The following is a 17,160-nucleotide window of genomic DNA, read 5'->3' as shown; positions in this document are numbered from 1 at the left end:
ATGGGATTACCCACTGGAGCCCATGGCCCATGTTGTAGAGGGTAAGCAATTCCAGCTCCATTTTTAATGAACCATGGAATTCAGAAAATCGTATTCATAAGCTACTCTATCTCAGGAATTATGTAAAAGATCTGCAAAAGGCCACTTTTTAAACCAGTCTTAGTGCTGTTACACACAAATTGTCAAATCTGGTTCACCCAAATCAAAATCCATTTGCATAGCTGCATAGAACTCAAGGAATTTTATTGCTATTTCATTGCAATTGCAGAACTGAGAGCAACTTAACCCACCAACATCACTAGTGACCTACCAGTCAAATCTTTCCCGTGTGCTTTCCCATTGCTGCTCCCATTGAGGTCACCATATTGTCGCTTCTGCGAGTTTTTGAATTCCTTCAACGACAAATAGAGGACCTTTCGGACGACTCTCTCTTCTGACCACGGTATTCCATCATCGTAGTCCTACAAACACAAGGTCAACACAGAACTGGTTTCAATGTTAATATTTTACAGCTGCACACTGCTCAAATCAATTTGTCTTTCAAATCTTGTGGTCAAGAAGTGCAGACACATATCTAAAGTATTTTCTAATATGTCACTAATATAACTTTATGGTTAAACGTCTCAAATATCACAGTCTCTTCTATGAGAAATAGAAAAGGCTGTAGCACAACAGTTTAACCAGGGATGAAGGATTACAAGTGTACTAAAGTGCAGAGACTGTGTTTCTCTACAATGATGGTAGATGAGTGCATAAAGATCTTCAAATACAGTGGAGTACATGTAGCAGAGTGATCACTATTTTCACCAGTCGCCAACTGATGATGCAAGTTTAATATAAACCACAAAACTGAGAGTGGACAAAATAATCTTTATAAACAGTAAATGGTTAGCAAATTAAATTCTCTGCAATAAATCATTAGTAAGGCAGAATCCATGAGTCTAATTCCTGCTCGAAAGAATTTTAGTGAAATAGATTCAAAGACATGCGGAACAAGGAAAGTGAAATTACACCAAGCAGTTTGTGGCATAAATTCTATTGCAGATTTGATAAAATGGGCTGCTCCTCCTGTCATCAGAACATTTTTGGACTCTTGGAGTGTGCAAATTGAAATTCCTTAGATTAGTTCATTGCAACCTTTTATAATTCTAGACAAGACAAATGTTCCCCATTGTATCACTCCAGCAGTTACTGGATTGCTTTGGCTTGCATGAGAGAAAGAGAGAGCAAAGAGAGACAGATCTCAATTCAAGTTCCTTTAATCCATTAAATCCGTTAATAAAAATTAATTCACGCAAAGTCAACAATGAAATGCAGCTACAATATGTGCAACTCAAAACTACCAACATTCTTGACCAGGATTAAAGCTTTTTAGCTAAAAAGCAATTTTAAAATTAAAAACTACACATGCTGCAAACTTGAAATGAAAACAAAAATGCCCAATATTATCCAATTTTGGTGAAGGGTTGGTTATCAATCTGAAGTATCAGCTCTTTCTCTCCTCATATGCCGCCTGATTTCTCAAAAAGAGAGAATACTGCAAACATATTTTAGTTCCTTCAGCCATGGAATTATTTGGAGCAGAGCCCTTCTTACCAGTCCTATATTTTAGCGGTCCCCAATCTTTCTCGCACTGCGGACTGGTTTCATATTGATGATATTCTTGCGGACCGGCCGACCAGGGGTGGGGGTTGGTGGTAGGGTTGCCAACAAACAAGAGTAGCAGTCCAATACATTGGGTTTACCCCGAGAAGGACTACAATGACCATGAAGCCTTGCACGGGCACCAGTGCGCATGCGTAATTTGCGCATGTGTGTACGTGTCGATTTTTTTCTACAAATCGTTTTTAGCGATTCTTTTCCGGGGTGGGGGTGTTAATCACAAACGCAATATAGGTGGTAAGTGGCTAATACACTCCATTTCGTTTCTAAAAGGGTTTATCTAACGAAGTTAATATTAAACACACAGCGCATATCAGGAGAGTCTGAAGTAAGTGTTGAATGAACTTCCAGTAGAAGTGGTAGAGGCAGGTTCGATATCATCATTTAAAGAAAAATTGGATAGGTATATAGACAGGAAAGGAATGGAGGGTTATGGGCTGAGTGCAGGTCGGTTGGACCAGGTGAGAGTAGTGTTTGGCACGGACTAGAAGGGCCGAGATGGCCTGTTTCCGTGCTGTAATTGTTATATGATTATATAAGTCAATAGCATGGTAACATTTTAAGTAACGTTTGAATATTAAACACACAGCACATATTTTCCCCGTATGAACATATAAAATCATTGCAACACACCAATATCGCCGAATCAGTGGGAGCCCTGGGCTTGTTTCCCTGCAACAAGACAGTCCTATCGAGGGGTGATGGGAGACCCATCACCATTTCAAGTTTTGAAACTCGAAGGGGGTCCTTACGTCCAGTCTATTCCGCAATTTACTTTTTGTTGCATTCATTGCAGAGATATGTTGGAAATGGAAGCAACGTTTTCAGTGCTTTCGTGGCTATCTCAGGATATTTAGCCTTGACTTTGATCCAGAATGCCGTCAGAGATGTTATGTCAAACATATTTTTCAGCCCGCCGTCATTTGCAAGCTCGAGGAGTTGATCTCCTTCCTGCGCGGACATGGATGATGCTCGGGTAATGACCTTGCATGCATTCAAGCTCAACAGTGGGCGTGACAGGGAATGTCATAGTCATACTTTATTGATCCAGGGGGAAATTGGTTTTCATTACAGTTGGACCATAAATAATTAAATAGTAATAAAACCATAAATAATTAAATAGTAACATGTAAATTATGCCAGGAAATAAGTCCAGGAATGAGGAAAGGTGCAGCTGACTCCTATCGCCAAATCATATCGTTTCCTCGCAGCCCGGTAGCACTTGCTTTGAGGCCCGATACCGGTCCGCGGCCCAGTGGTTGGGGACCACTGCTATATTTAACAAGTAAACAATACACTATGAACAAATGGCAGTGAGTACAGCACTCTAACCCAGATGAGGAGCACAGAATGCAAACTCTAATCTACAAGGCTCATATTTGTTCAATTCCTACACATGGTTAATAAATGGCTAATTTTTAATAATTCCATATTTAACAGCCAACAGAAGAACTGAGATTGAGCAAAGAGAGGCTGTTGTGAACTGACTTCTGTCCCAGTAACCAATGATTCTACACTGCCTGGTGTGTGAAACCGCACAGAGCAGAGATTCCAATTACTTGTTCCTAGGTGCTTCCTTAGGAACAATGAACACTCCAACAAACTTCAATAGGTCCACTGTTGAAAGTACCCTGACTGATAAAACAGTTTTCTTTCTTGTGAATGAATGCTGCTATCTGCCCATGATACTGCTATAAAAAGATTTTCTGTCGCATTTGCACATACCTCTGCAAATAACAATAAACCAGATTTTCTTCCATTAGAATTGAGATGTCTGCGCTACTTCCTTTTAAGTAATTGACCAATCTTATATCACACAATGACTAGTGAACAGCTAGAATGGGAAAGCACCAAGGGTCGCTGTCACATAGAGAGCTGCCTTCACAAAAATCAGCTTCAGAAGAAAGCAGAAAAGTTTGTAAAGAAACTGAAAGATATAGGAGGTAATTTTTGATGTGATTTCCCCTTCTAGCAGCACCAAACATTCATGCAAAGTGAGGAAAAGTGCACCAAACCATGAGAGTTTGTAGTACTGGATGAAGAGGCAAGAGATCAGGAGACCAGGAGAATGTAACTAATGAATCTAATATAGTCGCAAAGTGAAACAGTAAGTTGGCACATCAACTTGGTTTTATAAATCCTGAGTGGGATGCAATTTAAAAAAGGAATGTCAGTGGGTAATATCTGTATTCTGGCACTTAATCACAGCACAGCTTTTGACACTACCTGATCAAAATAAATATTTGTGTCGATGAGGATTGTGCAGTTATCCCCAGCCAAAACTTTGCATGGAACATTAAAAAACAAAGGCACATCAACATCAACAGTGGACTCTGCCAAACACTTCTGCACTCCAGCGATAACGCACTGCTTATGCTGTGGTCACATGGGCTTTACAGTCATTAGTTATGGTTTCTTGCCCTTGAATTCCTCACATGCTGTACAGCTGCCAAGTGGGAAGGCTATACAGTGCACACCCACTGTCAATGCATTAGCAAAACTTGGGTTGCTTGAATCAGCATTTCCACAGATGCAGCACCACCAGTCAAAAATGTTCTTGTCTCCCCATCCCAAATCAGCAACCTTGCTACTCAGCAACCATTTCAAAACAGTCATTGCCTCGTAGCAACTTGGGTTATCATATAGACTTTTGCCTTGATAATCTTGGGCGATCCCAGACATCTTTTTAAAAATTCCAGCTGAGTGGAACTAAAGCTGGCTCAGGACACAAGGGTAAGTGCAACAGCAGGAAGTGTACTCATAAAAAGACACAGATGTTCTTTTTTAAATAAAAGATTTATAAAAACACAACACATTCTAGTCAAGAAGCAATAAAGCTTGACTACACTTGACAGCAGTCAGAAACTTTCCATTTAAAATCAGCATCTTTACAACGCACAAGAAGACAGTTACTTAATGAGTTCTACCATGTTTGACAAAAAGGCTCAAACCAAAACAAAGTGTACAACTATTACACATTGTCTGAAGGGTGGTAGGTGCTGTTACTCTATGTAAAAAAAAGCTATTTTGCTTGTTGAATTTATAACCCTGAAGACCACACATGAAACACTGAATAATTTTCAACAAAGGCAAGAACAATCTAGAGATTGTACATTAGTCCACAAAGTACAACAAAGCAACTCCTCCTTGGATGCCGTGATCAGCTGCCTCAACTGCTCTGGATATTGACAGACCCAACAGTTTTTGAGATGACTTTTGAGACCAGGATACCTGTTATTTTGACCGAGCTGCACTTGATGCTCCAGCACAAGACAATGCATTGGGTTACATTCAGGATATAATGCTCTAGCATCGGATTTGATGACATTTGTTGCTAATACATTTAAAATGGCTTCCAAAGAAGTTCAATATTTATAGCTGTCCTGTCTAGGTGGGCATAAAGTATTGCTGGCATCATTTGGAAGACCAAGCCCGTTGACCCTAGTCCGGGGTGGCCAACCTTTTACATTCCATGCGTCAATTTTTTCACGCACGAGTTCAGATGCGCCATACAACTCTTGTACCCCATTTATTTCTTGTAAAAATGTTAATATAGACATATTTAGCACTTTTACATGATATATTGATTTAATATAAAAACAAGGTAAACATTACTTACCTTAATGAGACTTTTGAGTCTGTTTTGATTTCGCTAAGCTTATAATGTTTGGAGTTAAATTAGTTACTGAGAACAGCAGAGAGTTCTTCAAATTTGAATCAGTCAATCTCGACCTTGTTTTGTTTTTAATCAATTTCATGGCTGAAAATGTTCACACAAACAATGCACAACGGTTTTCCTGACGGACCCGCTATAAATAAGAACTAATTTTCCCACTGTTCACTGAATTCACGCTTACTATCACTTTCTGCTTTTCTTTTGCTCATTTTCTTTTGCACTGTGATGGGTAACTGAATGTAAAAACAAGGCTTAATTTTCAAAAAAGTACAAAACTGCAAATATTCACAAAGGACGAACAAAGCACAACTCCGTAGCGCACGAGTGTCAATTGTAAACTGGCTGGCAAAAACCTGCGACACACCGCTGGTGCAGACGCCTGGCGGCTCAGGATCAAACAATTATCAAACGTGTATTAAACAGTTATGGAACAACTGCAGAACAAAAGTCCTTCTTTTCTAGTTTGACTCATTGAACATTTTTTAAAAAATTGAAAACAGATTAATATGAAAGAAGGTAACATTCGCCAAATGATGTGAATGAAATAACAAAATTGCTAAAAATAATTGCTAAGTTTTAGATTTATGCTCAGTAAAACCCATTTCTAGCTCTAAGCTACTTGAATTCCTGTTTATAGATTTTTTTTCTACAAATCGGTTTTTGGTTAATAATTTTTGCATAAGTAGGCTTACTTTTTTTTTTAAATCACCATCACTGGGGCACAATGCATCACTTCTAATCATCCAATGCGCCACTATTGGCACATGCGCCTTAGGTTGGCTATCCCTGCCCTAGTCAATAATGATCTCACACAAAACCTACAAGAGATCATTGTATTGTTATTGCACTGCTGTCATGGTTCCTACATAAAATCAAAGTTTACAATGTTGGAGCCACTACCTCACAGCTCCAGTGACCCAAGTTCATCCTTGACTTCAGTTGCTGTTTGTGTGGGACTTCCACATTCTCCTTGTGCCCACATGGGATTGCTTTGGGTGCTGCAGTTTCCTCCCATAATCCAAGGTTATGGCTATACAGTATGTATGCCATAGCTAGATGAACTTTAAATAGCCCCAGTTTGTAGATAAATGGTATGATATAGGGGGCAGTTGATGGGAATGTGTGGGAGAATAAAAAAGCTTAGGGGAGATTAGAGTTTAAAAATGGTCGCTTGATGATCAGCACCAACTCAGTCGGGCAACGGGCTGGTTTCTGTGCTCTCACTCGTGTGGCTGTGGGAGACCATTGAAGAACTACTCCCATCTCCAAATGTGTTCATTGATGGGGAGGAAACTTAGAACACTGTAGAAGCAAAGCAGGTCTCTCCTGTTGTTTCAGCTTCTATTCTCCATCAAATTCTCAACTTCCCATCACCAGTGTCAACAAAAAAATTCTCCCAGGTTAGAGAATTTTTCCACCGGAGCCTTTCTGAAAGTTTGAATACAAAAACTATTGGCGATGGTGCAGGACTTCCAAAGCTGTGGGATGTGCCGTCCTCTGAACGTGATGTTAAAATCCAATCTGGCTCTGGGTCAGACACATCGATTACTATCGTAGTGGATACCCTTGCCAACCATCATCCTGCTGCTGACTGTGGGAGCTTGCTGTGTAAATTCATTATTGCATCTTCAATCAGATCATAAATACACTTCAAATATTTTTGTTTCAAAAGCGCCATAAACAACTTGGCTCATTAACAGCAGTTTGACTTGCAGAGATACAAAATGGATGAGTTACAAAGCAGATTGATAGTCACTCCAGATGTAAAAGCAGTAGCTTTGATTGGAGGAGTCCTAGGCACAGTCACTATTGAAGCATCACTGCAAACCTCGCAGTCTGGAGAGGGACTGACAGAGGGGTTGCTTGTTCATGTGGAAGAATCTAGAACCAAGGGGCCACAGTTTAAATACAAGAAATGTATCAATTAAAGCAGAGTAGGCAAAAAAAAACAAAAGTTATTCCCCTTGGAAATCTTATCCTCAAAAGTGGGTGGAAACAGAACATTTGAAATACTTCTAAGGCAGGCGTAGATGTATTTTTGATAAGCAGGGGAGGAGTAGGCAGGGAAAGTGAAGTTGACTTTATAGATGGATCAGCACAGGGAAAGTGAGTGCAGAGCAGGAGGCCAAATGACCTACTCCTGCTTGTTCTGTTCTGAAAATACCATTGCAACTCAGAGGTAAAAGTCACAAGATGTAATAGTGTAAGATTGCTATTGAAATAGATACCTTACAACTTGCTTTTAAAAGATTGTAACTGTTAAACAAGCAGAGGGAAACAGACAGTCGACAAATCAGATCCACACCCTTCCGTTGTTGGATTTTACTAAGCTGTGGTGAAGGGCAGTTGGAGAATGGACAGTTCACTGGTGGAAAGTGCTCTGTAGTTTGTGCTCTCAGATCAGTACTTATGCATCAGTGTGGCTTCATATTTGCGCATGCCTGGTGTTACCTGGGACGGAAGAGAAGTTTGTATCTGCTGTGTGGTCAACAGTTATACTCCAGCACTTTCACGCCTATATGTGTTTTTCTTAGTAATTTATAAGTCAACATTCTTCCACTACTATCGGTCAAACGAGCAGGTCTTCCATACTTTTGCACACTGCCCCTATTAATACCCAAACACAATTATTTTATAAATTCTTTCCCCATTCCCCTATGTACTTGACAATCATATAACAAACTTTTCAGTGAAGCCAATGAGTTTAAAAGGGAACTTGGTGCATTGCGTCAACTCAAAACAAGCCGAGATAGACCATCGCTCCGGACCCTATGGCTTCAACCGTAGTCTACCCACATTCCCAACACCACCTGATGCTGAACCATTAGAATTTCCGAACAATCATAAGATTATAGGAGTTTCCCCTCGCACAATCCACAAGGAGAAGCAAGCTAGGAATAGGGAGAAAAAAAAACTGAACTGTGGCTTGAGTGGTTGTGAAAATGTCAGAAGGCAGAGTGGGAGATTTCAGAAACAGAACATGATTGTGTAGCTGATGTGGTGAAAAGTGTAGTAGGGGATCGTGACACCAAAACAACTACGTTGCACAAAACCACACAAGACTTGCTGAGCTTCTCCTACCCTGAGACATAGAATGAGCAACTTGTCATGCACTTACTAAGTGGGAATTTCCTTCATACAGTGTGTCGTCTTGTTTCTGCCTTTCATGTTCCACACTAGAAAACAGGTGGCTTGTCTTTACTGATTGCATGAATTTTAATAAAACTCAGCTGCCTCCTTAAAGCCATCGGTGCCTTAATTGCAATGCAATATTCAGAGGTTTCTTTCCCCTCCAGTACCCAACTTAAAGGCCTGGTCTCATTTAACCTCATCAGAGACACCAGACTGCAAAGCTGAGTGTTGAATTCATTGCCATCCACCACAGCACTGTTGTTAGTCTGGACAAAACTAATATTCCAGCTCCAAAAGGTTCATCGACTGGATTAGAAACCTGATAAGCGATTTCAGATTATCCATACCACTAATTTAAATTATGATCACAGCTGGTGAATTTCAGAGTGCAAATGAGAGAAATTTCAAATGTCAGATTACATGCTTAAAATATCCAATTAAGATCTAATCAACACAGCATTTTGAAAATTTCAAAAATGCAGGTTTATGGTTGGGCAAGAGGAACAGGTTAAATCATGTTCACTGCTAGAAAGTGACGCACAATTTGGTGCTAATTTTCACATAGCTTAGTTCTCCCTGTTTTATTACATACTGGTATTTTGTGCAGGGTGGGGGTGTGTGATGATTTTCTTTGGGCAGGTTGGTTCCATGGTTGTTCTTTGTTTCGTGACTGTGGGGAAGACAAATTTCAGGGTTGTATACTACATTCAGACTTCGATAATAAATAAAATGTACTTTGAACTTTGAAATAATTTCCTTGTTGCAGCCCCCAAATTTAAACACATTGCCCTTGCTCCCTCAAATCTTGATTCAGAATCAGTACATGCTGTACTGGTCAGGGCACTGAAAGAGGTCTAACAGAATGGACAGATATAACTTGATTCCTTATTTTTAAACAATGAGATTACAAATATTAGCATGCAGTGGAATTCTAGGAATGCCCCAATCCTCCACTCTGGCAGAATGATAACAAAAATACCACTGCAATTTAAGAATCCAAAAGCCTCATTAACCGATTGTGTAATCTAGGTATACAAATTAAACTTTTATTGTACAGATCAGCCTCAACCACCCCTTTTAAATCATACTGCTCCCTCTTTACAACTTTTTAAACAATGCTACAAAGCACGATTTACTTTAGACTTTACAACTCGAAACTGGATCCAAAAATATCCCGATTCTTTACTGGAAATGATTATTGTGCTGGATTCGCACTGTGTACTCATGGTTAAGATCTTCAGCTGCAAAGGATCATTTGGTGTCACTTCCTCAGTCTCTTCATCCTTAATGTCATTAAGAGAAAAATCTAAATCAGATCCTCATTTAGCTGATCAGCAAATTAGGAGTCAGGGCCAGCTATCAATCACTGCTCACACAATACACAGCTGAAATCCATCAGTGGCCAGGAAGGAACAAGGGTATGTGTGAGCAGAGTTTAATTAATATACAATTCTTCCAGTTTGTTTCACTGCAGGTCACACGACATCCTCCCGATAATACCTTTCCTCTTGGAAAAAATCTGAAGGCTTCAGTGTGCTCATCTATATGCAAATATATCCTTTTAAAGTACAAACCAAGTAGCTTTTTTTCCTAAAAACAAAAAAATAACTGTTTTCCCTCTCCAGAAATGCTCAACAGCTGTATGATATCTTGTTGCTTAGCCATTCAGAGGATCAGAAACTCTCCTTGATTCAGTTTTAGGGTAAAGGACTCATTATTTAAACTCCGTTGAACCAGAATGTTGTGACGTTTTAAAGACCGTCTTGGCTGCAACATTGTTTAATTAATCCACACGTTCAAATTGTGTTGACTTGCATTCTGAACGCTTTATTTGAAATATGTCTCAACATTCCATCAGGGTGTGGAACTTGAGAACCAAGGTGTTACTTTGAAGAACAGGTGAAAAGTCCTGGCATTACAACCTTAAATATAAGTGTTAAGGGGGATTAAAAACAGGTCTGAATGAAGGCACCTGACCCAAATACATAGGGCCATACATACAGGAGCCATGTCAAGGTGGTAGCTATAGAAAATAAAAAGCAAAAATTTGCAAATTGTGGAAATATGTAATAAAAACAAATATTGGAAATACTCAGTACGCCAGGCAGCATCCATGTAGAAAGGAGCAAAGCTAACATTTCAGGCTGATGAGCTGTCATTGAAGTTACAATAAGGACTGAACTCTGTTTAAGTTGCAGAGAAGAGGCAAAGTAAGGGAAGTCTGAGGCAGGGAAGATCCAGACTGAGATAGGCTGGAGATGAGAAGTGATGGTGGTGTAGGTAGGAGAGGGTGATGATTTTGTAGCTAATCGAGCAACTGTACAAACAAAGAAAGGGAGGAAAATGTTGTAACTGGATATTTAACATAAGAGAATTTTGGAAAACAGGTCAGGCAGCTAGTAGAGAGTTAGTGAGCGAGTTAAATTTACAGGCAAATGATCTTTCAACTGAATTAGCCAGCTCTGAAACAAACTGTAAAGGCTAGTCATCTGAAGATCATGAATATTCTGTTGTCCTAAAGGCAGAAGCATATTTAGACATTGTGCTTATATTGCCCTATATTGGGACACTGCAAGATGCCAAGTCAGTAAGAAAATTGCTAGGAAGACTTTAGAAACAAAGCTTCAATATTGAGGTAAGAAAGCTGGTCATTAAGGGGAAAAATAATTAGGCCAGATAAATCAATAGACATAACAATACAGGCTCAGTGATCAGCACAAGCCCTTTTACTGAAAGATCAGGCACAGACCCTTCGTCAGCCAAACTTCAGTTTTCTTTTAAAGAGAAAACTTGTCACATTTCTCCATCCTGGTTTTACCACTTTGGAAAGTTTACCCGTCTGGTGAAGTGAGGCTGAGAGGGTTCTACAGAAGTTTGATGCTGAGATGTTATTTCCCTTTGTGGGAAAAATTATAGAACTAGTGGGCATGGTTTTGGAATAAGAGGTCATTCATTTAAGATGGAGATGATTCTCAGGTAAACAGACTCCTAAACTCCAAGCAAGTTGAAGACCATAGAAAACAGGCAGCAAAGTGGAGTTGAAACCAAATTCAGATTAGCCATAATCTGATTCAAAAACAGAGCAGGCTCAAGGGACCACAAAGCTCCCATTTCTTGGGTTCTACTGCTCTCACTTTCTACATAAATATGTGAACAGGAACATAATGGAAAATTCAGAGAGCTACCACGTAATTGATGAAAGAGTCCAGCAGATTTCCTCAATATCTCACTCAAAATGCAGCCCTAATATGTGACATTACAGGAGATAGACACGATAAACATTGTAAGTGGGCTTGGAAAGATTTCTGATCAAAACTGGTACATAGTTATTGAAATGACTTTCAAGAAAAGAATCTGATTTCAAAATTACCACAACTTTCAAGTTAGGAATTTCCCAACTTCACAAAAAACGAGCATTTAACTAAAGTCATTTGTAACGAGTCATTTACAACACAATGATCTCTTTTTACACATTGTTGTTTCAGTAACAGTGAACTTGTTTCATTGCAAATTGAGCTTCATGTATCCCACCATCCTTACTAGTCAAGGACTTGTACTAGTGGTGGTTGCCAGAGGCAGAGGAATGGCAACAGGATTGTTTCAAGGACTCATCTGTGCATCAGAATGAATAAACCATGGATGTCATGGACTTTATTAAAACAATTGTAGACAAGTGTCTCCACACAAAATCATTCAGTGTCTTCCCCAACCAGAAGCCCTGAATGAACCATGAGATCTACAATCCGCTTATGGCAGATCAGAGGGATTCAAGTCTGGTGACCAGGAAAGTTACAAGAGGTCCAGATACAATCTCCAGAAAGCCATCTCACGAGTGAGGTGGCAATTCTGGACCAAACTTGAATCAGTGAAGGATGCTCAACAGCTTGAATTCTAAAGGTTAAATCAAGCGACACAGGCGACAATAGAGTTGGGCGTCCAGATGAACACAGTGCCATCTATGCTCGCTTTGATCATCAAAATACGAAGAAACCATCATGAACTCCCACAGCCCGCGATAATTCTGTGATTTCAGTCACTGAGGCTGACGTGCAAGCAGCCTTCAGAGGGTGAACCCACAATAAGCATCTGGCCCAAATGGGCATATGGCCAAGTACCGAGGACCTGTGCTGATCAACAGGCTGGAGTGTTCACTGAGATCTTCAACCTCTCACTTCAGCCTTCTGCAGTACGCACCTGCTTCAAGTAGGCTTCAATTATACTGGTGCCCAAATCAAAAGTGGTAACCTGCCCCAATGACCATCGTCCAGTGGCATTTACATCCACTATGCTTGGAGAGGTTGTTGATGAAACATATCAACTCTTGCCTGAGAAGCCATTTAAATCCACTTCAATTTGCCAGTTGGAGCAACAGGTCCACAGCAGATGCCACCTCACTGGCTCTTCACTCAACTCTGGAACATCTGGACATAAAGATGCATACATCAGGATGCTCTTTATTGACTACATCTTGGCATTCAATACTATCATGCTCTCAATCAGCTTCAAGACCTTAGCCTCAAAACCCCTTGTGCAGTTGAATCCTTGATTTCCTCACTGGCAGGCCCCAGTCAGTTCCAAATGGCAATAACATCTCTTCCATGATCTCCATCAGCACAGGTGCACAAGGCTGTGTGTCTAGCCTCCTGCTCTACTTGCTTTACACCTATGACAGCTCCAATGCCATATACAAGTTTCTGGCAACATCACTGTCACAGCTCAAATCATAGATGCTGACGGATCAGCACATAGGAGGGAGATTGAAAATCTGGCTAAGTGGTGCTCAATGTCAGGCAAAGGAAACCAGAAGTCCATGAGCCAGCCCTCATCGGAAGATCAGAGGTAGATAGGGTCAGCAACATTAAATTCCTAGGTATTATTATTTTGGAGGACCTGTCCTGGAATTATGAATAAAGCATGGCAGCACCTTTACTTCCTTGGGAGTTTGTGAAGACTTGCCATGACATCTAAAACTGTGACAAACATCTATAGATGTGTAATGGAGAGTCTGCATTGACAGCTTGGTGTGGAAACACCAATGCCCTTGAACGGAAAAATCCTACAAAAGGCAGCGGGTAACACCCACTAACACGCACAAAATGCTGGAGGAACTCAGGAGGCCAAGCAGCATCTATGAAAAAGAGTATAGTTATCATTTTGGGCTGAGACCCTTCCTTACAATGACTAATTAACCTACCAACCTGTACATCTTTGGACTGTTGGAGGAAACCAGAGCACCCAGAGGAAACCCACAGGATCACAGGGAGAACATACAAACTCCTTACAGGTAGAAGGGTCTTGGCCCAAAATGTCAATTATATTCTTTTCCATAGATGCTGCCTGGCCTGCTGAGTTCCTCCAACATTTTGTCTTACTTGGATTTCCAGCATCTGCAGATTTTCTCTTGTTTGTGGATACAACTCAGTCCACCATGGATAAAGGCGTCCAAGCACTGAACACATCTACATGAAACACTGTTTCAGGAAAGCAACATCCATCATCAGCGACCCCCTCCCCCAACCCAGGACATGCTCTCTTCTTGGTGCTGCCATCAGGAAAAAGGTACAGGAGCCTCTGGACTCACACTATCAGGTTCAGGAACAGTCACTACCCCTCAACAGGCTCTTGAACCAAAGTGATTCTCCTCATCACTGAACTGTTCCCACAACCTACGGACTTACTTTCAAGGACCCTTCATCTCATGTTCTTGATACTTATTGCTTTCTTTTTGTATTTGCAGTTTATTGCCTTTTACACACTGGTGGAACACCCAGGTTGGTGCATTCTTTCATTAATTATATTATGGTTATTGTTCTATTATGGATTTATTGAGTATGCCTGCAAGAAAGTTAGTTTCAGGGTTGTATATGGTGACATAAATGTACTTTGATAATAAATTTACTGTGAACTGAACTACTGCAAGGAGTACTGACAGGAACTTTATCACGAGGAAAGGTTGCCAAGCACGTGAAGGAAGGCGACAAAGGTGAGGAGTTATCCGGATGGGCTCAGGTGAAGCAGAATAGGAGGCAGCACAAGCTCAGCATCAACTGGGCTAAAAGATCAGATCTTATGCTGCACATTCCACTCAGCTCTGTTGAATGATTCCCTTACAATGTTTGCTGACTTAGAGCTTTGCCAGACACAGAATCCAAACATCTTTCATCACAAGGCAGTAATTTAACACTAAAGAGTCACATGATCAGTCCTCCCTTTTAAAACAACCGGGTCTTTGAAGACAGCAGGGCTCCAACTCCTCTTGTGTGATGCATTTCCGTGACCTGTTCAATTCCCTTACTTCACAGGAAGTAAATCTTAAATCCAAACACTGAGAATAGTTTGGATCAGCAATTCCAGAAGGCATATTAATGGGAATGGAAATTAGACTTTGCAGAGCAAACTTGAGAGATACGGTGCTCTAGCATGACCCATCACAACACAGAACTTTATTGAGTGACCAGATTTATTGTACAGCATGAATGAATATTGGACACCTCAGGTGTGTGTGTGTGTGTGTGTGTGTGTGTGTGTGTGTGTGTGTGTGTGTGTGTGTGTGTGTATGTGTATGTGTATGTGTATGTGTGTGTGTGTGTGTATATGTAAATAAGAATCAACAAGTATTGATTTATCAGATAGGCTACGCAAATTACAAAACTACTAATGAAATACTGGATTTTATAACAAGGAATAGAATGTAAAAAAAAATCAATAGAATGCTTAATTCATACAAAGTCTCAGAGAGGCCACATCTGAAGGGACACTGGGGCACATACACACAAAAATGTGGTATGGATTAGCTGGGAGCCAGGCAGCTGTAAAACCAAACATGAATATCCAGTTTTCACTTGTAAATAGGCATTGTGCTTGACCCTGGCAAAGTCAAAAAATTCTTCTTGCCAACCATGTCAGCATAATAAACCAGAGCTACCGGCTGATTAGATCATGGAAAGCCAGAGAGGGCTTGCTTTCCATTTATATAGCACCTTTTATTGCTAAGGCAAAATACCATCACATGCTTGGTTACATCACGTGCTTGGTCATCATTTTCCAGAAACCTGCATGCAGCTTACTGATCTACCACAGGCAGCTTACTGATCTGCCACAGAAGTCGAATGTGAAATTGAAGTATAATAGTAGATCTCACAGTTGCGTGCAGAGATCTGGAGGATATGCGGTTTCTTTTTAAACAGGGGTAATGTTCTATCCATCAGATAACGTACAAAATCATCTGCCTACTTTCCCCACTATTGATTCATCTGGTCTGCACCTCTTCATTTCAGATTTGTTGCTGTTTTGCTCTGAGTCAGACATGAGACACGAGTCAGGCTCCTGAACCAGTGAAGATAACTTCACTCACTCTGAACTGATTCTATGTATAACTTACAGACTCACTTTCATGGACTCTTTACAACTCATGATCTCAGTACTATTTTTATTTGCAGAGTAGTCTTCTTTTGCACAATGGTTGTTTGACAGTCTTCATGTAGTTTTATGTTAAATTCTATTGTATTTCTTTTTACTCCATAAACATCTGCAAGAAAATGAATCTCAATATATGGCAACACAAATGTACTTTGATAATAAATTTATTTTGAATTTGATGGAATGAAATGTGGTACTGACATTGCACAAGAATGTTGGTTAGTCTCTCTCTCTCTCTCTCACACACACACACACACACACACACACACACACACACAAAGTTCAGTAACACTCAGTAAGAACTGCATCTGTGCCCCATACTAAGCACCAAATTTACAAATGTCTGTCTCTCTTCCTCTTCTGGTACGACACCAGAGCACAGCTCTTGAAGCATATAATCTTATTCACAATGTGGCAAGGAGGGAATAGTCCATGCTCTAAATGGTGACGGCTACGCCAATTGCTATCAGAGTCGGAGACCACATCTGCCAATTTATGTGCATCTAGTGGGAGTCACTGGACAAGCATCAACCAGGCTGACTTTCACCTCATTCACTTCTAAAGCTCCCCAATTACTGCCCAGGGGTTGTTATGGGATTGATGTGATGTGCACAAAGTTAGCTTCTCACTCGAGCCAGCAGAGGGACCTTGTAGCAAACGACATGGGAAACTAACAAAGCTAACATTAAGCAAACAAAAACAAAATCGATTTTTAACACAGTCAACATAACAACAGTACTTAAGTGCCAGATAAATACATCATCAGGTGACTGAACCACACAATGCTCTAACGAATCTATTTTACATCTGCCATTCTTGAGATGCCTATCACTCTAATGCAAATTTGAGTCACTTGAAAAATAAAGACACAAGGACAAAGACAGTCAATGGGAACGTCAAGCAGTCCAGCCGCAAACTGGAGCCACAATGTCGCCTTCCTATAAACTGATCTACATAGGGACTTGATCTGGTATTTATCAATTAACCAGTAAGCAACAAATAACTATCCATTAACACAAGTATGCACTGCATTTCATATTCCAAAAATAAAACTAGCAAATCCTCTGTCAGGCAGAAAAATGTGAAAGCCTTCCCTGCTTCAAAAATATTTTGAAATGTCATGCAATATAAATAAATGCTGCCTTCTGACACAAGGGGGAGAGTGTCCGATTCCTTCACAATCTCATAAAACACAAAGGAACGGTACAAAGATGATTAACAGTAGTAACCCATGGATTATTTAACAATCATTTGCTAGGAATCAGTAGAAC

The 17,160-nt window shown here is 40.3% G+C and overlaps 1 protein-coding gene across 1 annotated transcript in view; it reads right to left on the bottom strand.

Moving 5' to 3' along the window:
• Positions 1-17,160, bottom strand: part of LOC134358046 (protein Jumonji-like) — a 375,614-nt gene that overhangs the window by 207,519 nt on the left and 150,935 nt on the right. The window contains exon 2 of the mRNA XM_063069931.1: positions 311-461. Within this exon, the coding sequence (XP_062926001.1) occupies positions 311-461 (151 nt within the window). The remainder of the gene's footprint in view (positions 1-310; positions 462-17,160) is intronic.

This window comes from Mobula hypostoma, chromosome 17 (assembly GCF_963921235.1).
Source record: "Mobula hypostoma chromosome 17, sMobHyp1.1, whole genome shotgun sequence".
Lineage (NCBI taxonomy): Eukaryota > Metazoa > Chordata > Chondrichthyes > Myliobatiformes > Myliobatidae > Mobula > Mobula hypostoma.
The sequence above is the reverse complement of the archived record's forward strand: the minus strand, read 5'-3'. Positions and strand labels throughout refer to the sequence as shown.